This window comes from Ochotona princeps, chromosome 7 (genome assembly GCF_030435755.1).
Source record: "Ochotona princeps isolate mOchPri1 chromosome 7, mOchPri1.hap1, whole genome shotgun sequence".
Lineage (NCBI taxonomy): Eukaryota > Metazoa > Chordata > Mammalia > Lagomorpha > Ochotonidae > Ochotona > Ochotona princeps.
This window is the reverse complement of record NC_080838.1, coordinates 31,942,840-31,968,922: the sequence shown is the minus strand read 5'-3', so window position 1 is coordinate 31,968,922 and position 26,083 is coordinate 31,942,840. Positions and strand designations below refer to the sequence as shown.

The window sequence follows — 26,083 nt, the reverse complement described above, 5'->3', positions numbered from 1 at the left end:
CCAACTGTAGTTGCTTTCCTTATTGCCAGCTGATAACAGTAATATCACAAAATACAATGGTGCACAAGCCATCAGTTATAAAATGATGCAATGGGAAACAGGAGAACTGTGATGAAGGAGAATATGCGATGCTTAGCATCCTGGATGTAGCATCTTTCTCTTCCACCCCAACCCTAAGCCAGTTGCAGCAAAACAACTGCTGTCAGCCTCTGTGGGCAAATGGGTGTAAGTGAGGCCCGAGGAACTGACAGAGAACTAGTATGTTGTGTAATTAACTACACAGCAGCAAGAAGCCAGGACTAACAACAAGAAACCAGGGAATGCCAGCAAGAATTTGAAGTGCATAGATGGTAGGCAGGAGCACAACCAACAATGTCCCCAGACCCTGATGCCCAGCAAGTAAAAGGAGACAAGAGAGTTGACCAACAGGGAACTGACAGGCTATCTTCCAGGACAGGCCCATAGAACAGAGACCCCTTTCTCTTCTCCCCCCAAAGCACTAACACCAGAGTAGATTCTCCATAAGGAAGAGTCAATGAGTCAACTAGGAGAAACAGCCTATATAAAGTATCCCAGTGGCCACAGGGTGGGAAAACAGGCAGAAAAATGAGACCCACAGTCAATAAAGTAGTACCTCTATAGCAGATAAATACTGAGAATGCCTGGGGCCCGGCGTGATAGCCTAGTGGTTAAAGTCCTCGCCTTGAATGCACCAGGATCCCATATGGATGCCGGTTCTAGTCCCGGCAGCTCCACTTCCCGTCCAGCTCCCTGCTTGTGGCCTGGGAAAGCAGTCCAGGATGACCCAAAGCCTTGGGACCCTGCACCCACGTGGGAGACCTGGAAGAGCTCCTGGCTCCTAGCCTCTGGCTTTGGATGGGCACAGCGCCGGCCATTGTGGTCACTTGGGGTGTGAGCCTCTCTGTCTCTCCTCCTCTCTGTATATCTGACATTGTAATGAAAATAAAAATAAATCTTTAAAGAGAGAGAGAGAGAGAGAGAGAGAGAGAGAGAGAGAGAGAGAGAGAATGCCTGGATAACCTAAGGTGATTCAACTGTAGTACAAAAAAAAAAAAATCTCTTTGAGTGTTAAAAACCATGACTTTGTAATTACATATTTTAAGGTAGGGGCAGGGAAGGCATTATGACCCACACTATCAGTCCCAACCACTCTGCTTCTTCAATCCAACCTCAGGCTCAGGTTTTCTGGGAAGCATGTCTTTAGGCCCCTGACATCCAGGAGAGAAACTAAGATGGATTTCTTGGCTCCTGGCTTTGGCCTGGTCCAGCCCCGGCTATTGCAGACTTTAGAGACTGAACTAGCAGATGGAAGACAATTGCCACTCTCTCCTACCTCTCTCCTCTTTCAGGTAGATGAAAATTAATATTATACAGAGGATGAACTGAAACACAAGAAGAGATAAGAATTAAATCGCAGATATAATCCCCCCCAAGAAAGAAAATATAGGGAAATAAAAATAAGGTAATTAGAAAATAGGTCCAAGAGATCAGTAGTAAAGAAAGATAAGTTCTTAAACCAAAGATAATTATTTCTGAAGACTAAATGGTCATGCAAGATGATAAAACGGCCTTAGCATCTTTGAGTAAAATTCCCAAACTCTAAAAATAAAGACAGGGTGGACATATGGCACCTTGGCTGGATGAGGCCTGGATTTGAGGCCCTATTCCACTCTCCATCCCAGCTTCACCAGTTAGTACCCTAGCCCTGCCTCCCATGTGAGTGAACCAGACTGAGCTCAGGGTACCTGGCTTCTGCCAGACACTGCTCTGCATGTGAGTACCCGGGGAGTGAACAATGGGTCTAAGATGCTCCCTCTCTCTCTTTAGCTCTCTCAATATGTGTGTGCATATGTATACATAATTTAAATAAATAAAATAAATATAATTGCTAAATAACAATAAGATATTTGACAAGAACAGGAAGACATTACTCACATTAAGATTCACACTTGCCAAAATTGTGGGAAAACATCTGCTAACTACAAACAAAATGTGCAGCGTTTGAACCATTTACCCACTCAAGAAACCTTTTACAAGCAGGGGGAAAGAAAGTCATTGGATGATCTATGCAGATTCAGAAATAACATTACTCACATGACTTAATGAGAGGAAGAGCTTTAAAAATCACCTTAGTAAATGAAAAATCAAAGATGTATAACTGGCACATATTCACACATCACTTATATGCTACAACAACCTGGGTATATGGCAAATACAAGCTGGGTAACAATCCTTTAAACTACAGGAATATACTGTTAGTTAACATACCTTTCAATCAGCCCCAGGAGGTATTAGGGAAGGAAAACAGGCAGGCAAATGTAATCTCTAAGCTGCACGGGTACAGAGGTGGAGGAAAAGAGAGAACAAAGGTTAACTGGGAAACATGTGGATAGACTGTTTTTATAGAGGAAATAATCAAGCTTCAGCTACCAAATAATAAAAACCTACATATCTCACTGTAAAAGAGCAGAAGTGCAAGCATATCATTAAAGAAAAAGAAGAGGGGCCAGCACTGTGACACAGCACATTAAGCTGCTGCCGGCAATGCCAGCATCTAATAGGGGCCAGTGAATCTCAGCTGCTCCACTTCCTATCCAGCTTCCTGCTTAGGGCCTGAGAAAGCAGTAGATGATGGCCCAAAGCCTTGAGACCCTGTACCCGTGTGGGATACCTGGAAGAAGCTCCTGGCTCCTAGCTTTGGATCGGTTAAGCAATGGCCATTGCAGCCTCTTGCAGAGTGAATCAGCAGACAGAAGATCTTTCTCTCTGTCTTCCTTCTCTTTGCATATCTGCCTTTCTAATAAAAATAATAAACACAACTTTAAATACAAACAAAGAAAAAAGCATGTGTTCTCTGTGGCAAGTCAGAGAAGCAGAAGTCACTGGCCACCTTGAGAGCAGGTAGAAATTGATTAACATTCTACCAACTTGTAACATGCAGGGTTAGACGCACCACAAGCTCCAGGCCCAAGATGAACTCACAGATACTCACAGACTCTTTTCTAAAGGTCTCCCCATCTGAGAAAGGTAGATAACTAGCAGAACAAACTCCTTCCGTGATACAGTCCCAGGAGGGGAAAGGCAGCAGCTCTAAGTATGGCACTATACCCTACACAACTGCCCTGACATAAGGACAAAAGCGCTAGCTGCTGTGGGGGGAAAGGGGGGTAGGGGGCAGCAAATAGTGCCACCTGAGAGCAGAGACCCACTGCTCCTGGAAGAAGCACAGGAAAGAGTACTTACCCAGCAGCTTAGATCCCAACCACCTAGGGACTCCTTCCACTGAGGAAGGAACACGGAGGCTCCCCCACAAAACGCCAACCACTCATAACGGTAAAACGTTGGTTCCCCTGAGGTGGGTCAGCAGAAATGAACAGGACACTGACACAAGACCACAAAAATCGCTCTCCGCACATCCCTCACCATCAACCAACCAAGCATGCAGCAGGAACACCACACGCATCTACTGCAGAGGAAGGATGCATGCATCGCCAGGGGATAGCAAAAGATGAGAAAAATCACTGTCAGCTGACCTGTGACATCAGAAATAAACTTAGTTTAAGTCAAATAAAACAAACAGCTCTAGAAATGTCTAGCTTGGTGGGGGAGTGGGGTAGAAAACCCATCTATTTGTTACCTACAGGAGACACATCTCACCAACAAAGATCAGCGAAAACTATATCTCATGCATTCTGATTTTTTGTTAGTTATATTGCTTCAAAACACTTTCTTCTGATTAAATTCTTCAATGGCTCATAGATCATACAGTAGCAGCATTTTCTGCAAGAAGGTTCTTGATTTTCTTTTACATTTCTTCAGTGACACGTTAGTCATTCAGTAGCATGTTATTTAACTTCGTGGTGTTGATTTCTTTTTTCTCCCTATTGCTGATTTTGTTGGCGGCTTTTCATTTAAGGGGATGTATAGTAACTGCGTAATGGAGACTATCATATCTAGCAGCATGTTATTTAACTTGATGGCATTCTAAATTTCTATTTTTTTTTCCTGTTGTTGACTTTGTATTGTGGCTTTTCATTAAAGGAAATGTATAGCAACGGTGTGATGGAGACTATCATAACCAGATCTGAGGATACAATGCAATATGCATCTCTACTTCTAGACAAAGATGGAGTCCCAATGAAACTGTTTACTCTATCTTGACAACAGGATGCTGGACTCTGCCATTGTCCATGCCCGCAATGATGGACATATGACTGCATATGAGGAGCTATACTATAGTAATGATATAGGGGAACTCAGTGAGGGAAGAGTGAATTGGGGAGGGGATAAGGGAAGCCTATGGAGCTGTATTATGATAAAATGATAGTAATAACAAGAAGTAAAATTAAAAATAATCAAAAAGAAAGGGTGATGTGGAGAAAGGAAGCAAGCAGTGTGGCACAGCAAAACCAGTAAATGGACACACCAACATCCCATCTGTGTGCCCATGGAGTCCCGGCTGCTCCACTTCCCATCCAGGATTCTGCCAATCCAAGCAGGAAATCAGTGAAAGTAGCTCAGGTACTTGGGTCCCTGAACTCACAGAGAGACAGGGATGGAGCTCTGGCTTCGGCCTGGTCCAGCCCTGACTGTTGCCGCCACTGAAGCAATAAACCAGCGATGGAAGACAGATTCTCTCTCTTTCTGTTAACTTTTTCAAATAAATAAATATTTTCTAAAAATCTGAAAATAGAGTGGGGGATTTTCTCTTACTTTTCATTGCTCCAAAGATAACTGAAGGTCCATAGGAAAAAATATTGAAAAAGTACTGAGAGGTGTAAAACAAAAATAAATTACGTATAAAGTAAAATTCATGACAATGACGGGAAGGATGAGGAGGAGGAATTTCAGGTATGTGACTGTAATCCCCCATCTCTTTGACCTATCTCGTGCTGTCCTGACACCTCCAAAGACCATATTCTCTCACACTGAATACATAGTCTCCCTTCAAACCTTCTCCATCCATGTACAATCTTCCCCATCCCAACTAGTATTTCCACACCTTGCAACTCCTCAGGCTACAACCCTGGAACCATTCTTGGTGCTTCCTTTTCTTCCACTCTCCATATCCAATTCCATCAGCACATTTCATTACCCTCCGCTTTCAAACTGTGCTGCCAACCGTCCCACCAAGTTCATCACAGCAAGTAATCCAGTGGACCTGGAATGGAGTGACATTTTAATACAGAATAGAGCATTCTGCATTGATTGTCATCTAGTCCCCTAACTGGAAGACTTATTTTCTTCCCTGTGGTATACAAAAATGGCTAATACAGGATCTGGCACAAAGTGCAATAAACATTTGCCGAAAGCGTATGCAAAACAAGACCTGAGTAAATGAAAACAACGATGCATGCACAACAAAGACTATCTTCAGTCACTAAAAACAGCAGGCCTTAAGTAGATCATGCATGGGAACGTCAACAAGATATTGTTGAACGCGAAATGCCAGATTGCAGAGCCAAGACTGTGGTGCAAGAGACCAAGGCACCACCTGTGACACTGAGCTCCCATTCAGAGCACCAGAGTGAGTCCTGGCTGCTGCACTTGTGATCCGGTTGCCTGCTAATGCAGCCGGAAGGCAGTGGAAGAGGCCCAAGTATCTGAGTCCCTGCCACTCATGTAGGAGACTCCTGGCTCCCAGCTTCAACCTGGCTCACACCTGACTGTTGCAGCCATTTGGGAGGTGAACTAGCAGAGAGAAAAGTCTCTGTCTGTATGTGCCTGTGTTCTCTCTTTAGCTCTGCATGGCAAGTAATGAATAAATCCTTCAAAAAAAAATCAAATGTTCAATGACAAAGTGAGTTTATTCTTATGATTTTTTTTATTTTTAAAAGATTTTTTTATTGGAAAGGCAGATTTATGGAAATAAGGGGAGACAGAGAGAAAGATCTTCTATTAGCTGGTTAGCTCCCCAAGTGCCCGCAATGACTGGAGCCGAGTTGATCCAAAGCCAGGAGCCACGAGCCTCCTCTGTGTCTTCCACGTGGGTGCAGGGTCCTAAAGCTTTAGGCCATCCTCAGCTGCTTTCCCAGGCCACACGCAGGGAGCTGAAGAGAAGCAGAGCAGCAGGGACACAAACCAGCACCAACACGTAGACCTGGCGTGTTCAAGATGAGGATTCAGCCACAAGACCAATGCAGCAGCCAATGTTATAATAATTTCTGAAATGTGTGTATACTTTCTAATTTTCTAAGTACAGAAATTGGTGGGGATTCTGTTCTGTTTTTCTTTATTATTATTATTTTAGAGAAAGTGATACATGTCACATGTCCATTACCAAAAATGACTGGGTTTTCAGAAGTTTGAACTTTTTGATTGTGGATTTGACCTAAGTTTACTAAAGTCATTCATATTTCAAATGCACGTTTTTACATACAGCCTACAGCTAATTTTATAAATATACTTAGAGCATCTGCATTTTGACTATGACCCATCACATGAAGTCAAGCGTACAATTTTCTACCTGTAGCATCATGTCAGCACTCACAAAGGCATAATTTTGGAGCATTTTTAACCTTGGACTCTCAGGCTGTGTCTGGAAAGACCTCATTTCAAATGCTGCTTAATCCACTCATCATTGATTCAGCCTTCCTCAACATCACTCCCCACATTCACAGAGCCAGGATAATAACGGTCACCTGTAGCCTTCTTACGGCGCCTGGATTCAAACTAACTAAAAGGTCATTCCCCCTTCTGCCAGTGCCTCATAATGATAGTTGGTCTCTGAATATCTATCTGTTCAGGTAGCTGTTCTTACTGAAAAACAATCGGAATGTAAAGTTTTTGCAAAAGCATTAATCAGATTATCTACTGTTTTAATTCTATAGTAAGACCACGAAATTCAAAGCTGCATTGAGACAACAGAAGTGTGGCTGTGAGATAACCTGGATGGCAGGCATGAGGGATTAGTAGTCCTCTGATTACATCCCCAGATTAGTTATCATAAACGACCAGAAAATAAATCAACAGCAACTTACAGAATTTGAGCACTCAGATAAAAAGCCATTGTTTCTTCAGGAGAGTCACCTTCCAAACTGATCAAACAGAACCCACATTCGATAAATTCACTCTTCTCCTATCAAAACTTTTATATACAGTTTTTCCTCTGTTTATAGATTTACTTTGCTTTTTTTTCTGTTCTAACCCTGAACAATTTATCCCTTGTTAGTCTTTTTTTATATAAACTCAGCTTTAAATTTTTATTTGAGTTTGTAGCGGCTGTTGTTGTTTTACCTTGGAACTATCCTTCACTAAATGTCTTTGACACGAATTCCTCAGTGATAATCCAGGTGTCTCCTTTGTGCTGAAAGGCAGGAGCTGGGATCACCAAGGCCTGGGCACTGGGAGGCAGCTGGGAGAGCAAGGTGTCCTCCCTGTGCAACTCTCAGGTGTCAAGGAGATTACTCTCTAAGTGTTTTTTTAATTTATATGTATTTTTAAAGATTTATTTACTTATTTAAAAGGCAAAGGTAAAGAGAGAGAGAGAGAGACAGCCATCTTTCATTTCGCAGTTCACTCCCTAATTGGCCACAATGGCCAGGACTAAAGCCACAATCCCAGAATTCCATTCGAGGTTTCCCATGTAGGTGAAGAACCCCCACTACTTGGGTCATTTTTTGCCACTTTCCCAGGGGCATTAGCAGGAAGCTGGATTGGGATGTGGAGTAAATAGGACTTGAACCAGTGCTGATATGGAAGTAAGATCAGTGGTATACCCCATGACATCGTGACACCAGCCTTTTCCAAAGTTCTTTTAAACAATATCATTCAGAGCAGTATCAGAATCTTCTCCAGCCCAGCGTTCCTGTGCACAGTTTCTCTTCCTCTTTCTGATGGAATCACTTCACTGCATGAAGACTAGTCCTACAGAACTATACCACACTCAGTATTGCCAACAGGGCTGAATATTAATCGGTATAGTATCCTGGCAACAGGTACATTTTAACAGGACCAGTGCATACAGAAAACTCATCTCATTTAATCACTGTAAAACGCCCCAGGTCTTCCAGTCTCCTCTGGCAGGTTGAAAACAGCCAAGCAAATATATCCACACCCTGACTTCCAGAATCCCATGCTACTCCACCTTGTAAAAGGCACTCTGCAGAAGTAATTATGTAAAAAAACATCTATATGGGGAGATTATCCTGGTGTAACTGGTAAATCCAATCTCATCATCATGGTCTTCAAAAGAGCAGAACAAGATTAGAGACTGAGGGGAATGTTACAACAGAAGCAAAGTTAAAATAATCAGAGATCCTAAACCAAGGACTTCCAACAGCCCCAAGCCCCAACCAAGAAATGCAAACAGATAAAGAAATTCCTGGAAGGAATCAGCCACTACCCCTTTTTTGCAGACTATGGACCTCCAAAACCATAAGATAATACATGTGTGTTATCGAAGCACTAAGTGTGTGACAAGTCGTTACGGCAGAAGCAATAAAAACCCAAGGATGTCGGTAACTTTTCCCTAGCAAGCAGCTGTGGATAAGACCACAGGGTATCTTCAGAGTGTGAACTAGGAAGCTGCATCTGTTTGTGAAAAAGGTTAACTAGAAGATACACTAGCATCCATGGACACAGAAAATGGAAAAGCAGAGGTGGGAGGAAGAACACCAGGAAGTGAATTATCACAGTGGGGTCAATTCACTATGGCTAGTGTTTGCTTAAATTTTAAAAGCCTGGGCCACACCAGTGCGCAGTAGCCTTAGTGGCTAAAGTCCTCGCCTTGCATGCACCAGGATTCCATATGGGTGCCAGTTCTAATCCTGGCAGCCCCACTTCCCATCCAGCTCCCTGCTTGTGGTATGGGAAACCAGTCGGGGACAGTCCATAGCCTTGGGACCCTGCACCTGCATGGGAGACCTGGAGGAGGTTCCAGGCTCCTGGCTTCGGATTGGTGCAACACTGGCCATTGTGGTCAGTTGGGGAGTGAATCATCGGACGGAAGATCTTCCTCTCTGTCTCTCCTCCTCTCTGTATATCTGACTGTCCAATAATAATAAATAAATCTTAAAAAAAAAAAAGCCTGGGTCTTCACAATACTCCTTAGTGTTTTTTGCTGCTGGAATCAGGGATTTAGATCTCCAATTGAAACTTTTATTTTATTTCACTTACAGGCTATTTCCTTGTTACTTCTTCTTTAGCCTTCTTTTAGTCCTCAGCTCTTTTAAGAAAAACATCCCAACCCAGTTATGAAACAGCTCTGCTACGCAAAAGGGTATGCAAGTTTCAAGCACTTCCAGCTATACAGGTAAGAAGAAAATACATAGGAGATTGGTACTAAAAAGTTCACGAAAAGCACATATGGTGAAAAATCTACGCAAGTATGTCAAAGTGTTTGCACTTAAATAAATATTTTGTTCCATTTTTCCATGAACGTTCTGAAGTGTCTGCCTAGTTCAGAAGATTTGAACACACAGTACTGGAGAGTGTATCAAAAAGAGGAGAGACATTTTTCAAAAGTCAGCATAAGGAAAACTGCCAGATTCCAGCAAGAATGAATAATCGAGAAAGTTTGCCATCTGCAAATTGGGGATAATAATTAACTGCTTAAGACTGTTAGATGATAAAATCAAACATGTACAAGTATTTCAAATAGAAAACCCAGGCTTCAAAATGTATGCCCAAGATACTGAGAGACTGCCCCAGGCTCCTCAGCACGAGGGTACTTCAGTGGAAATGTTGAAGCACCTACTTACTCTGTCACCAGCTGTGAACCTTCAAAGGCTGCTCCAGTTTACTCCCAACAACTCAACCTATAGACCAGTCAGCCACATCCACACTGACCACGAGCACAATGTAGGGTCAGACTCTGTGTCATCCAGGACAACCTTTCTTTGCCCTATGAGCTCATGGGAAAAAGTTATCACAGACCCTGCTCATAAGATTAACTTACTATCTGTAATCAAATATGTACAGTGCCTGGCTGAATCAATCCATTTGTGTAATAGGAACTTGGGCATTTTTATATCACTAATAATTTGTTAACATTTTCCAGCACAACTTTTAAGTCCTACAGTAAAGAAAAAGTAGCTAATTTGATCAATATTGCTTGATATGGCAGCCTATTTCCATCACTCACCTTACACGTTCTTTCACCAACACAGCCTACACGTAGCACACCAGTTTCCAAAATGGTACAGCTCATGTGTTATCAAATGACACCAAGACCTACCCATCAGTTCACTAAAAACCAAATCATCTAGATCCTTTTCAGTGATCTGTTTAGTTGTGATCTGAATGGAAATCTGTTTTATATATTATACATTACACTAAGGAGGAAAAATAGGTGCCTGTCATTGTATATGAAAATGTTGCAATCATATATGAGCAAGCTGTCCATTCAATGCCTCCAAACTAGGCATTTCCAAATAATCAAATACACAAAAAAGAAGTTGAAATAAAAATACAAAGGTATATTTGTCAACCATTTCTAAAAATGTGAATACAAAACAGATTAAACAAAATTCTGATCTTTGTAGGACTGTTTGCAGATTATATTCATAACATCAAACGAACTGTGTTTAGCTTTTTCAGTGATTATATGTGCGCCAGCAGAGACGATCACAATAAGTCTACTTGAGAGGTTTTCACATAGCTCTGATAATGAATTGAAATCAGAATCTCCGTTTTCTACAGAAGTCATTTATTTGGCTTTGGAAAAATGTTGGCTTCACCATTTGGCAATATCTATTCAATGTCTCCAATTCAGACAGACTGTTTATTTCAGTTTTTCACATTTTGTACATTCTCCCAAACTCCCATGCGGGTGTTTCCTTTTTCCTCTTTGGCTCTGGAGGCTGCTGTCAGTGGCAGCCTCTCTGCAGAGTTACCAGCACTGTCCAAGCCTCGCCACCGGCACCTCAGCTCAGAGGCTGCAGAACAGGGGGTGTTGCTCGAGAGGAAAGGCACCCCGCCTACAGTTAGCACACCTGACCCGAACACGCCTGCTCCTGTCCACACCTCCATTTTTCAAGCTACTCACTAACAGGATCAGGCACCAAAAGGGACCGACAGGGGCTCATAACACTGTTCCACAGGCGCAGGAGAGCCTGAGCTTCCGATTCTGAAGCCCAACTGGGCAGGAAAAGGAAAGCCGCACATCGTGTTCTCCTGTTACATGAGGTCTGAAGCTGATCAGTGGGGTTAGCCACAGTGGGTTTACAACCAAGTACAGGCCCACCCACACCGGCTCAGCGAGCAGTGCTCACCGCCCCCTTGGTGGCTCCAACTTCTCATCTGATAAATGACCTTCCAACTACACAGAGTTCTTCCGCGGAAGCTGCAACTCCAAGATCTGGAATGTTCCAGGAACCTCTTGCGCTAACCTTGGCCTTCACCATCCAACATTTCCAGGCCCTTCTACACAACAAGTGCGCAATACACTTGCCCTGACCCCATTCCCCTAAATTTCTGGAAGCAAAGCTCTAAGATTCAAAGTCAGAGAAGACTGGCGGGAACAGAGAGAAAACGATCATAAAATCAAAAATGATCTGGCAAGAGCCTCTGGCAACCCATCTAACTAGGGTGGGAGGAGGATGCTAAGGCCTATGTCCAGTGAACTCTCCACCGCCCCTTCCTTATGGCGGTATCTGCCCACGCTGATTCCTCCTCTGTGAGGAAGGCAAGGGTGACAGTGCGCGAGCGGGCGGGAAGGCGCACACCCCCGCCCACGCGTGCCGCCTCGCTAACTCCAAGGCGCCGCTCACACCCGTAACCTAGGAAGAGGGAGGCTCCCTCCGGACCCACTTCCTGCAGGGAGAGGAAAGACATCTTGCGGCAGGGAGGCCGCCGGCAGTTCAGGCCCCTGGACCAGCCGGCCGCGGAGGGCGCCTCGCCCACACCTACGTGGCGCTGCGCGCTCCGGGAGGCGCGCGGTGCAGAGGCCACCCCGCCGCGCCCCGGGGTCCCCCCAAGCCTTCCCGCCGGACGCCAGGGCCGGCGCCGGGCACGGGGCGAGCGTGGTAAAACGCTCCGCAGGCCCTCAGTCCTGCGGCGGGAAGCGAGCGGAAGGAGCAGGGGCGTGCGGGCAGCACCCCTTCCCCCAGTCACCCACCTTTCTCACTCGGCGGGCCGTGTAGAGCCCCATCCCGTCCTGCACCCGGGACGACTTCAGGGAGAACCTGTCCGGCACGTACATGCCCAGCATTTTCCTGGCCGTGGCGGCTTCGGCCGCCTCCCCTCAGCACCAGCGGCCCTTTACGCCCGGGGAAATTTGGGGTGCCGCGGGGGTAGAGGGGGAGAGGCCAGCGGGAAAGGAGGAAATGGAGTTTTCCTCCCAGAATCCCCACCTCCCCGCCGATTCCAGGATCCCCCGCGGCTCAGCCCCTCCTAGTGCAGGGTCTGGCTGGGCCCCGAGTCGCGGCCGCTGCCATTGCTGCCGCGGGGGCGCAGGGGGCGCGGGTCGGGGCGCTGTGGGCGCCGGACGCCGCGCGCTGATTGGCCCGAAGTTGGGGGCTCGCACCCGCGCCGGGGCGCCGAGCCCGGAGCCAGGCCGGCCTCGGGGCCTCAAAGCCCGAGCCCCCAGCCCGGCGCGGCCCTTTGCCTTCCCGCCTTTGTCTGGCTCTGGTTTTTTCTAACTGGAGTATTATTCCCGTTCCCGGAGTTCTCTTAAGTGAAGACGGAAATGGGCCTTGACCTAGCTGGAGGCATCCTTTAGAAAGGATTCTTTATCAAAGCAACTTTATCAAAGTTCCCTCCTTCAAAAGAACTTTCACCCAAAGAGCTTTTGCCCTAACCCTAACCCCATCTGTGCATATTTAGTTGTTTTTTTGTTTGTTTGTTTTGGGGGTTTTTTTTTTGGTCTGTTTCATGTTTTACTTCAGAGGTTGGAATTCAGATATTATGCAGATCGCATAGAGGAAAGGGTGTACATAGTCTGAAGTGAATCCATTTCAAGTTGAATGTATTAGGCAATGTAATAAAGCCACAGAAACATTCTCTTAGCATAACGTACCCTTGGGGAAGTTAACTTCACCACCTGCACCTTGTCTTGTGTCTTGACTTGGTGGGAATTATCAGACTCATGAAGGATTTCCAAAGGTGAAAGAAAACCATGGAGATAAAAACCGGTGTCACCAGGAAGTACAGGTTGTTCCTTGTAGTCAGATGAAGCCTCAGAGCCGATTTCGGCCTTCAAGCCAAGCCCCAAATCTTCCATTCATGTGCCCAAGGGTGTTTGTAACTTTCTACTCAAGGTTATTTTCTGGGAAACCACTAGACATCCCCAATTGTTCTTCCTTAATAACCATTAAAAATGCATACACTTAATTTGGAGAACATTAAATAGCGCACACATACACCTGAAAATGATTCCTACCTCTTGAAGATTTAGGAAAGCCAGAGGACACAAACAGATCCTAAGTGCAGATTTTCAGTATACAAAAGATCTTTTTAAAGATCACACAAGCACACTATTGGCAAATTTTGAAGAATTGAATAAAGGAGCCCCTTTCTAGGAAATTAAAGACAGCGTGCCACAGGAAGGAGGAGCAATACCTCAGTTGCTTGAATTTTGCTCCCTTTGGCTTTCTTTGTATTATCTAGGCTCCTAAGATTCTACAGACCTCTCTAAGGAAACTGAGTCAAGAAGACATCCGAGTCAGGTTTGAAATTAGATGTGCTTGAGGCACACATTTGGGCTTCAATTAAGTATTTCTTGAATGTAAATCATGTCTAGGGCCACCAGAGATTTTCAGAGTAGTCTATGTTGAGTTTAGAGTTAGTTTTGCTCCTTGCTGTTCCTAACAACAATCTGGTCTAGTGTTCCTGGGAACCTAGCTGACACCAAGCCTAGTCAGACCACAGTCCCCAGGTGTGTCCCTGGTGTATTTCCAGCCCATTCATTGCTGTGTCACATACTATCCTGCAGCAAGGCTCCAGTCATGGGGGGCGCTCAGGCAAGCCGGCAGCTTTGGCTCCTGGGGGCACCGGTTCCTGCAGCTGTCCCTCACTTACAGAGAAAAAGAATAGATTGTGCTTCTGAAGTGACCACAACCTTCCCGCACCAATGACTCAATCTACTAATTAGGAAATGAGAAATATATTTATGTGTTTCTACACTCACACGCATACATATTAGTTTTTAAAAAAAGAGAATCTGGAGTCATTACCATGAGAAACTTTCCCAAATGTTCTTGTGAATCATGGTCATTTTTGCTACAATTGAACCAAACCGGGTATTTCATTAAGGTTTACAGTGTTCTTTGTATCTATTTGATGGGCTATTCTGAAAAGGTAACTAAAACATGAGAACCAGAAATAAAAAAAAAAAAAAAAAAAAAAAATACTCTTAACAAAAGTTCCATTACAACATATAAAAAAAAAAGAACAAGTGTCTGCCAAATCAAAATGTACAATACTGACCAGAAATTTGATTTTGAAGCCTGTAAGTCAATATAATGAGTCATTTTTAAAACTTTGAAAGCTAGAAAATGACCTTTGAATATTATCTTTGAAAAACGGGAAATTAAAAGTCTGCTTTCCCTCAGAAATTTAAATCCAGTCTTAAGACAATAAATAAGAAAATAAGAAAATGATATTCAAGTACTATCCTGCATCTGACTCAACTTATGGTAAAACATATTTGGTTATTATGATATAAGAGGAATGACTCTAAACATGTTTCTCCTTACTTTCAAATTTGCTCTTAAAGGAATCTTTTTTTTCTTTTATTGATATGCCTGAAGCAACTTCTCATTTTAAAATCTATACTACTATACTTGTGTTGGTCTTATTTTCTCATTTCTGAGTACACTTTATTTATAATTCTATATTAATTAATTCTTTTATCACACACACCATTGCATTGATTGTGTCTTAGTTATTAATGACTGTTTCCAAGTGACAGAATAAAAGCTGATGAAAAAAAATGAAAACAACCACTGAGGTTTATTTTTCTTTAGTTTCCCTAGAGTTAGATGGATTTTGTAGTGAAGGAATATAAAGTCAAGTTTTCATGGCAGAAAAGAATTAAAAATGCAATGGACTGTAAAGAAAAAAGAAAAATCTTCAAAATAGAATCCAGGGCCCAGTGCAATAGCCTAGTGGCTAAAGTCCTCACCTTGCACGCCAGGAATCCCATATGGGTGCCAGTTCTAATCCCGGCGGCCCCGCTTCCCATCCAGCCCCCTGCTTGTGGCCTGGGAAAGCAGTCGAGGATGGCCCATAGCCTTGGGACCCTGCACCCGCATGGCAGACCCGGAAGAGTTCCTGGCTCCTGTCTTCGGATTGGCTCAGCTCCAGCTGTTGCAGTCACTTGGGGAGTGAACCATCAGATGGAAGATCTGCCTTTCCAATAAAAATAAAATAAATCTTAAAAAAAATACAATCCAGAGCAGAAGTGCTGGGTTTTTGTACAGAAACCCTCAGGCACAAGAAAAGCCCCCAAACCTCAAAAAGTCTAGACACTCTGTTTTCCCTTTTCTCTTGCTTTTAAAGGATGGGCTCATACACTTACATAAAAACTTAGCAGATATTCTGATAAATATATTTATATATTTGTATATATATGTGTGTGTATACATTAATTTTTAAAGATAATCTGAAATCATTATAATGAAAAAAATTTGAGGCAAACCTTCTTTATAGCTAAGCCCATTTGCAGTACATTCAAAAAGCAGACACAGGGAGTTCTCCATTGGCTCACTGAGCAAACACACAGGGCTGATAACCATGGCCATGAGCCAGGAACTCTAAGCTTCCTTCCCACTAGGTCGGAGCCCAGTTACTTTTGTGGCATCATGCTTCCTAGAGTCTGCATTAACAGGAACCTCTGCATTCAGGAGTCAGAGTCAACTATTGAACACAGGCACTCTCACCTGGGATGCTGCCATCTCAACTTGTGTCTTCATTGCTAAGCTAAGCACCTACCAACTCCCCATTTACAAATTGTTAATCCACAGAAATAACATTAAGACACATCGAGGGGTGAGCTTTTGGTGTAATAGCCAAGATGCGTCCGAGTTCCTGGGCTTCAGTCTTGGCTCTGCTTGAGTTTTGCTTTCTGTAAAGTACACCTGAGAAGTGGTAAAGATGCCTCAAGTCTTGATTCTCCACAATCCACATGGTCGACCTGGATGGAGTTCCTAGTTCCCAGCTTCATCCTGGTCCAGCCTCAGCCGCTGTGGGCATTCGGGAAGTGAACCAGGAAGATCTCCTTTACCGCCATCCCGCCTTTCAAATAAATAAAACCAAGGATAGAAAAAGCAGTACCAATACTGTTTTATTTGTGGGATCATTTCAATTTTTTTTCTGGTGATTTCTGTTATTAAAAAGGGACTATTAACTTCAGAGTTAAACTTCTTGAAATAAACTAAAACTACCTTCTTTACTCCAATTTAATAAGGAGGACTCTTAGCTTCAGGACAGACTCTTCTGTAGCTCTGAAACTATGTAGATGAAGAAGTAACCATGACAATAATATCATTTTTTTTACGGAGGCAGAAAGCAGCTTTTTAGACAATGTTATTCCAAATAGTTATCATAGTTGAGTGCTATTGTCTCAGTGACCTCTCAGTGAAACAGGTCACATAACAGAAACATAAGCTCCCAACTCTGTCCTGCTGTGCTCAGTATAAATTAATGGAAAATTAATGCTGTTTAAATATAATTCATTTTGCAATTTCTCTCTTGCTTCTGACTGTAACTGAACACTATATGAGCATTGTTTTACATAGGAATGAAAAATATTATTGGTTCACTTTTCTTCATAGGTGAGTTTAGAATGACAATGTCCAATAATATTGCTTTTCCTGTGATATAGCACTCTATAATTAAGCAACATTATGTTAATGTCACTTATTTCTAACACAGTGACAAAGCTTCTTTTCCTGAAATAAGTCTGTGTATCTTGAAGGTCTTACACCCAATTTTAATTTATGAAATGTAGTCTCGAATTTTAGAAGTAACTGAATTGAAGACCAAAATTAAAAGTTATACTATTTTCTCCATAGGTAATTCAAGGCCTTCATTATAAATACCTTATCAGTGTATAGAAAATCAAAATTTGGAAGACTTCCGGCTATGCGATAGGTGTTTTTGCTGGAACAGAAGATACTTCACACACACAAAAATAACTAATTAATCAAATACAATAAAAATAAGACTCTCTTACACCATGGAGTCAAATGTTTGCTCCACAAATTTTAACTAGGCAGTCTTCCATGAGATTGTGTATGAATTTCAGTTATTTTAAGTCTCTATTAAAGATATATCTCTACATAAAGCTATGAAGAAAAAAATGGCTTCAAGCAGAGCACTAAAATGATTCGTCCTAAAGTTTCCTGCAAAATTTTGCCATAAAAATGTTGCACCACGAAGGAGCAAAGTTTCCTGTAAAATTTTACCATAAAAATGTTGCACCACAAAGGAGCAAAAAGGCTACTTCAAGAAACGATATTAAAGTTAGAGCTAATGTGTAGGCTATATACACAAATACCTCCCAAACGCTCTAGCTGGTTGTACCATGAATATGTCCACCGTATGAAAAGTGTTTCCCAGTCTCTGTTAGTGTGGTGGGAAATCACAGGGAGGCCAGAATTTCATGATCTGCAAGTCTGAGGTTTGATCACAGTTCTGAGGTTGTTAAAACAATACTGTGAGAAAGGTTACTAATCATGTGACAGCTCTAATCTGTGTCCTTTTTCTGGACAATGAACATGGTGATGGCTATTTTGCAAAAGCCCAGGCATGCAATGGGTTCACAATAAGTGGACATTGTTGTTATTATTGCTATAGATTAGAACCAAGTTTTCAAGCTGTGCTCCATTGAATTACCTGTGTTTTTCTATAATTACAAGAAATGAGTCTATTTGCACTGTAGCATGTGGCAGCCCTCAGGCGTTCTTCCAAAGCAATAGTGATGTGTTTAACATCTGCACAGTGCTGCCCTATAGTAAAATCACGCTCCACCAGCGATAGCCAGGATGTTACAATTTTCCAGTGAAAACTTCTAAGGAATTTTTTTTCCTCTCTGGGCTAATAGATCTCTTGTATCTACAAAAAGAGAGGAAATAAGCTTGCCAGGGGTTAAATTATGCTAAATGTATTTTGTCATTTTGAAGTTCTTAATTACATGCTCAATCTACTTAAGACTGTATAAGAAGTTCTTCAATCTTAAATTATAAAGTATGGATATAAAAACAACCCTTTCGTCACCATAACATTTACACGTGAGTATTTATAGAATCCTTAATTATGTACTAAGGACAAATAAGCAACACTAGTTAGAAGACTTCATAAACATAGGAATATATGAGAACAGTCCCGTAATTGGCCCTATTTCGGAGTGGGGGAAAGATGCTGGAGAGTCTGTTTAATGTGTTACAAAGCATATTTCATGCAGTCTGTTTTACTTCTCAACTGAAGACAGGATGAATTTGGACAGCAGTTGGCAAGTGATGTCATCCAACATAGAGGCTCTAACAGCACTTCAGTCACTAGAGCATTCTCACTGACAGTAAGGGAACACAGACATGGACTAATCTGAGCATGACTGCCCTCCTCTCCTGCACAACACCACAAACATCTTTCACAACAAACAAGCAAAGTTTTTTGTAAACACCAGTTGATAATATTCAGCATCAGCATCCTGTGTTGAGCAGAAAAGGAAAGGCTCAGATTTAGCAGCCAATTTCAGAAGGTAGATGGTATCTTAATCTGAAGAACAATTTTGAGGAGCAGAACAAATGAAACAGATAAAGAGAAGGAGACACACGTGTAAGAAGGGGTAGGGAAGCATGAAACAATTTCCACAACTTGGCCTGTTCAGTACCTGTAATATTTTATACATTCAAATTATGTCTTCGTGGAATCAACTGTAAATAGCTCTCAAGGTGAGTAAGGATACCAAAATAGTATTCTTCCAAAACTAAGGAAGTATCCACTTTGTCAAATCATCTTGGATTGCATACAGCTAGAGCAAGTTTGCTCAGAGACCTTGTACTTGTAGCCACAGCACAGCTCTACTCCTTGAGACAGCTTTTGTTCTACTATGACCATGTGGGTGCTTGAAGCACCTCATTCCTGGCTGCTTAGTGCCTACTCCCAGCAGGGAGGTCGAAACTCCAACATCCAAATCAATGTAGTTTCCCAGGCTTCAAGGAACTAGGAGAGTCATAGAGCAATGAAGCTGAACAATAACCAGAACCTTCACACACCTATCTCTGTGTGCCTATGCCCAGCCCAACAGTCATCCAGCAACCATGTTGTTGTCCCTCCCATGAACCCCCAGCCTCGCATGGCCAGATGGCCTGATATACATATTAATTCTGTGTTTAAATAAACAAACAGTTCTGGGGAAACTGGATATACATATACAGAAGTGAGACACCGTAACCTGCCTCTTATCACATAAAAACAAATGTAAACTGAGTCAAGATCTGAAACTATGAATCTAGAAGATAACATCGGGGTCATACTTCAGGCCACTTGAACAAATTTTTTTTCGCTGTAATTTCCCCAAACAAAGACCACAAAAGCAAAAATGACAGAATTATTTTAAACTAATAAGTTGCCTCATAGCAAAGGAAATAATCAGCCTAGAGACAACCTACAGAGCAGAAAAACCTATATATCTGACAGAAGATCAATATTTACAATGTATAAGGACCTCAAACAACTCAATAGTAAAAATACAAACGAACTGATTTTAAAACGGGCAGACATAGGCATTCAGGTTAGCTGTTCACACTGGTTAAGATGCCTGTATCCCATATTAGAGTACCTGGGTTCAGTATTCTCCCAACTTCTGACTTTCCTCCTTCTGTTGTGGACATTGGGAGACAGTAGTGATGACTCCAGTAATTGGATTTCTTCCTCCTGCATGAGAAACCAGAACTGAGTTCCTGGCTCCAGCTTTGACCCAACCAAGTCCCAGTCATGTGAACATTTGAACCAAACAGATAGATGGGTGAATTCTGTCTGTCCATCTGTCTCTCTCTCTCTCTGCCTCTCAATTTTTTAGGTATGTATTTAAATGAATAAATACACTTTAATTGATCTAGGTGAGTACTAGGTAAAAGAGGACGTATGAATGACTAGAAAGTACACAAAAATGTTCAACATCACTAACCAACAAGGACATGCAAATCAAAATGACAATGGGAGATCTCATCCCAAGTAGAATGACACCCCCCACACACACGCAAAAAAAAAAAAAAAAAAACTCTATTAAAAGAATGCACAAATGGGGAACATGTCATATCCTGCTGGTGGGAATGTAAATTAATTGTGGTTGTTATGGAAAACAGTATGATAGTTGATCAAAGAACTGGAAATATAGCTACCATATGTTCCAGTAATTCCATTACTGGGTATATATGCAAAGGAAAGAAATCAGGAAATTGAGGAGATATCTTCATTTCCATGTGTGTTGCACCATTATTACGACTGCCACTGCATGAGTGTCCCTTTATACATAGGTAATGTGACATATTCATAAGTTGGAATATTATTTAGCTATAAAAATAATAAAATCTGCTATTTGAACAATATGGATGAAACTGGGTATTATGTTAAATGACATAAATCAGGCACAGGAATGCAAGTAGTACATGTTCCAAATTAAACATAAAAGTATTGATCCAGTAAAGGGAGAGAGTAGAAGAGTGGCTAACAAAACCTGGTAAGTCAGATAAGAGGGTGAGAAAGTAGTTCACAGTATAATGGAATAGCTGGATAGAAAGAATAATTTCAAAGGTTCCGTGGCACAGCAACTGACAATAATGAATTGGACACTTCGAATAATTAGTAGAGATGATGCCCAATCTTCCTTCCATAAAGAAAAGATCAATGTTTTCACTGATGGATGTGCCAGTTTCCTCGAACTGGTCATTGCGCATTGTATATCTATTCAGATGTCACAGTGTACCTTATAAATGCTTACAATTATTAGATATCAAATTACAAAATCTTAAAACTCAGAAAGGGAAAAATGATCTAACACATCATGGTAGATTGCCTTCCAGGAAACTATCAATTTACATTTGTATCTAAAGTATTAAAAGCAACATGTGTTCGACATCATTGATAGGCTTTGCTAATTTCATATGTTTGTCAATTTAAGATGAATTGATATTTTATTATTTGTATCATTCATGGTATTAAATACTTATAATATTACAAAAAATCTAGTTAAAAAGCAACTGAATGACTCCTACTTGTAATTCTGATATAAAACATCTGGTACCCAGAATGGGCAACACTGGCAGGCAACATCTCTTGCGGAATTCTGACTCCTTGAGACGGGCTTTGCTTCAATATAGTATGTCACTGGAGTATCCACAAAAGATAAAGTCACCATCAAAATAGGGAAAATATTAGAAATCCTTTAAAAGATAAGATGCTGGACTCTGCCATTGTCCATGCCTGCAAAGATGGACATACAACTGTGTATGAAGAACTATACTTTAGTAATAATAAAGGGGAACTCAGTGAGAGGGTTGGGAAATGGGGAGGGGACAAGAGAAATCCCAGGAGCTGATGGAACTGTATCAAAATGATGATGATAATGATGATAATAATAATAAGTAAGATTTTAAAAATTAATATAATGGGAATGTAGAGGTGAAAGAATGAGTTAATTATAAAACTATTTGCTTAACTTTGAGTTAATGGTTACAGTATTTCGCACATATTCCCACATCCAACACTTCTATTTCCTTTCCTTTTTCCTGCTCATCTCCTGGAGTGCCAGTGTTATCATATGCTATAAAAAATATTTTACTCATACAACTGCAATGCTTTCTAACTTTCAAGCTCAGTAGGGAAAATTGTGGAGGTGTTTAGCTCTCTGGTTTTATATTTTTCCGTGGGAAATGAAATTTGAAATCTGAAAGTAACAACTTGCAGTAAAATATTATTTTTCTTCTTTTCCCCACAAGCCTAAGTGGCATCAGGTTCAAATATTTTATTACAGATAATCCTTGCCAACTTAAATGTGCAATTTCTCAATAAAATGTGAATCAGGAAAAGTCAATAACTTTGCAAATAGGATTCTAAATTTTACCCTTAGATAGGCTAATTAAATTTCCACTAACTCTCAGTGGGAATTATAAAATATAAATCTGAGGAGACAGTTTGGCCCATGAAATTTAAAATGATTGTACAGTAGGTAGGGTATGTAAAATATTTCTTCTCCTAGTGATTGTATAATAGCCATGAAACCTTCAAAAGGAACACATTATAAAAGTTATAATATAACAAAATTCAATTCTAAAACTTGTAAATTTAGAGTTTTAACCTATTGTGAAGATTATTTCTAATAAAGAATTATTAACTCATACAAAAATGTTTATTCTCAACATCAGTTTTATTAAATGATAAGTATAGTGTTTCAGTAGTATTCTGCATGACTACTAATTCCAATATAGAACCTGGGGGCAAAAGTTAGGTGTCCCAGTAGAAGACTCTAAGTTAGATACCAACCCATCTTCTGTACCAGAGTACCTGGGTTCGATTTCCATTTCTTGCCTCTGATTCCAGATTCCTGTAAATGTAGAACCTGGAAGTCAACAATGATGGCTCAAGAAATTGATTCTTCAATTCCTGGCTCCAGAGTTGAACTCACTCCAGCCTGAGCTATTATAAGAATTTGGGGCATGAGTCAGTGGATGGAAGCTGTTTCTGTCTTCATCTGTGTATAACTATAGCTTTATCTCCCTCTGTCTAAGAAGAAGAAGAAGAAGAAGATAAGGTCCTTGCCTTGTATGCATCAGGATCCCATGTGGGTGCCGGTTCTAATCCTGGCAGTCCTGCTTTCCAGCCATCCAGTTCCCTGCTTATGGCCTGGGAAAGCAGTCGAGGACAGCCCAAAGCATTGGGACCCTGCACTCATGTGGGAGACCTGGAAAAGGCTCCTGGCTCCTGGCTTTGGATTGGCACAACTCCAGCCATTGTGGCTGCTTGGGGAGTGAATCAATGGACAGAGGATCTTACTCTCTGTTTCTCCTCCTCTCTCTGTATCTGACTTTACAATAAAAGTAAATAAAATTCCAAAATGCTCTGGGCTGGACATGATGACTCAACGGCTAAATCCTTGCCTTCCAAGTGCTGGGATCCCATATGGGTAACCAGTTTCATGTCCCAGCTGTTTCACTTCCCAATCAGCTCCCTGCTACTGCCTGAGAAAGCAGTGGAGAATGGCCCAAGGCCTTGGGACCCTGCCCCTGTGAGGGAAACCCAGAAGAAGCTCCTGGCTACAGATAGGCTCATCTCTGGCCATTGTGGCCATTTGGGGAGTGAACCATGGATGGAGGAACTTTCTCAAACAAAAATGCTCCAAGTGTTTTTTGAAAGGATAGTACCTGTGAACCAGTTATCTATTTAACTGCCAGTACAGGATCTTAACCCTGACACTCACGTTGTGCCCCAGTGGCACAACTTGCAATGCTGACATACCGTATCAGAATGCCAGTTCAAGTTCACTTATGATGTAAATGGCCCAAGTATTGGCAACAAATGATGACCCAAATTCTTGGGCCCCATCCACTGACGTGAGAAACCTGGAAGGAACTAATGGCCCCTGGCTTTTGCCTGGATCAGCCCCAGCTGTTGGGGTCAATTAGGAGTGAACCAGTGGATGTCAAATCTCTCCTTCTCTTTGTATTGCTATGGCTTTCTAAATTAATTAATGAACTAATTACTCTGTGCTTGCTAGAACATACAAGAATCTGGTCTGGGAATACCTCAAAGTTTCTTTGGAGATCTCCCCAATTCAACTGCTGGACTCAGAATCCTAGCCAAGAAAAGAGAGAGCACAGAACAAGTCAATCAACCACCTCAGCTATATGTTGGCAGCGAAATACTGGGCAAATGAAGACCCTATGATGGACTGTGTCAATCAGTGGACGACCTCATCGAGCGAAACTGGCAGCGATTCATAACTGGAGAACTATTAAAACCACTTGAGCAAGGATCTCAGAGCATGCCCCACATCCGGGACTTGGGGTGGGTGGGAAACTGGGTGGGGCTTCTCCCTCAATATCCCCCATTACCTCATATACATGATGGGAACAATATGGATATAATACTATTACCCACTTCCCTATACCCCCTGAACCTTTTTTTTACCGTATGTAAAGATTGTCAACAAGAATACAATAAATTATTAATTAAAATAAATAAATAAATAAATAAATAATATGCATCCTAATTGGAGTCAGAATACACCTTGTAGCTGTGAGTTGTTTCATTGATAGCAGGATGGCAGTGAAATTAAACATTTTCCATGCATTTGTTAGCCATTTGCTTTTACTCTTTTGAAAGATGTGTATTCAGATCCTCACCAATTTCTTGTGTGTTTCCTTTGCTGTGTAGAACCAAAATTTATTAGGAAGCAACTGTGGATGTTACAAGTACTTGGGTTTTGGCATCTTCATGGGTGCCCTGGTGGAATTCTTCCCCCCTGGCTTCTGCCTGGTCTAGCCTTCGAAGTTGTAGGCACTTGGAGAATGAACCTGTGGATGGAAGATCTCTCCCTTCTCTCCCTCTATTACTCCTCTTTGCAAACGAATAAAAAGAATACTTTTTGAAATAAAAAAATTAACCAATTACTTAATTAATTTTCAAAAATGAAATTTAACATTGATTTTAAGATAAAGGTAAGTAGCTGAAGAAGATGGTTTAACTTACTTTTTCCTCTGATTTCAAGAACCAAAAATGTATAATACACCATTAGTGACACAACTTCAACAGTTGTAATCATTTTGATTTTCCTATTATAGTTGTTAGTACTTGTGCTTCAAATATTGACTCCAGATTTGGTCTTACCTTACATCTTCCCACTTTGCTGCCACTAATCTGTATCCCCAAGCCCCGAGTATGTTACAATGCTTATCTGCCCCTCTTATATCCTGCTTCTTTTTGCTTGTAGTGCAGGCATCACTGCCAGACATGTCATCTCAACGTACCCTTCTCTTATAACTTGAACAAATACGCAGGCTAACTTGATACTCTCGGTCAAGAGACTGTCCACATCTGGTTTCATACTATTCTCCCAGCTTTAATTCCCATTACTCTTAGAGTCATCATTCTATCCAACTCATTAATTCTCTCTTCCTTTTATTGTACCTGCTTGAATGTTATGCCTTCGTATTTTTTCCCAACCTGAAATGTGCTACTTGTTATTTTCTCCTTACTTAACTGTGACCATTGTTTACAATTGAATCTGTTTTATATTTTCCATGAACCCGTTTACTGCTTCTACATAGCCTTAATTTTATTGTCTATTCATTTATTTGGCAGTTAAGAGTAGCTATCACATGGTTTTGAGTACTAAAACAGCAACAGAACATTCAGGATACAAAGAAAGAGAATCAGATTTGCACGATTCCTTTGTGAGCAATACCAGTCACAGTAAAATAATAAAGTAAAATCTCAAAACTGATCTGCAATAATGGAAAATAGAAAAGAACCTACAATTTTATGTCCAACTGAACTATCATCCAATCCTAAAGTCTAATAACGTAGCCTTAATATCCGGTACATGATTTCACAACATTTATTACCAAAAAATCTGGCCAAATAAAATTGATAGATATAATATAGGAAAAAAAAGAACTGTAATGACACACTAATAAACTATAATAGCAAAAATCAAATAAAATTACATAATTGTGGGTTGAACAGCTTCAGAAACTTTATTTGAAAATTATTTGTTCAGTATTTGAAACTCTGATTCCTTTCTCAAATGCCTATCCTGGTCAGCACTCAATCTCACTGAAGACAGGATCCAGGACTTCCATCCGTGTCCCTGAGACAGGACCCCAGTTACCTTAGCCATCACCGCTGCCTCCTAACAGTCTGCAACCAAAAACATCAGGCACAGATCATCTTAATGTGGGACATAGGTATCTAAACCGAAGTTTTAAATGGTAACCCAAATGCCAACCAGCCAAAAGTCTTTTCATGAATAGTCTAGACTGATATATTACATATACCACATGTATAACCAACTAATCTCCAACACTATGTGCATGTAACTATATGCAATTATTGTATGTAGCATATACATATAGTATATGTATACATATAGTATATATTATATATACCATATACATAT

At 41.3% G+C, this 26,083-nt stretch overlaps 1 protein-coding gene across 3 annotated transcripts in view; it reads right to left on the bottom strand.

Moving 5' to 3' along the window:
- The window catches only part of PRDM5 (PR/SET domain 5), a 183,457-nt gene extending 170,888 nt beyond the window's left edge, over positions 1–12,569 (bottom strand). For all 3 annotated transcript variants that reach the window (XM_058666903.1, XM_058666905.1, XM_058666904.1), the window contains exon 1: positions 12,080–12,569. In XM_058666903.1, the coding sequence (XP_058522886.1) occupies positions 12,080–12,172 (93 nt within the window). In that variant the 5' untranslated portion in view covers positions 12,173–12,569. The remainder of the gene's footprint in view (positions 1–12,079) is intronic.
- Positions 12,570–26,083: the final 13,514 nt, after the last annotated feature.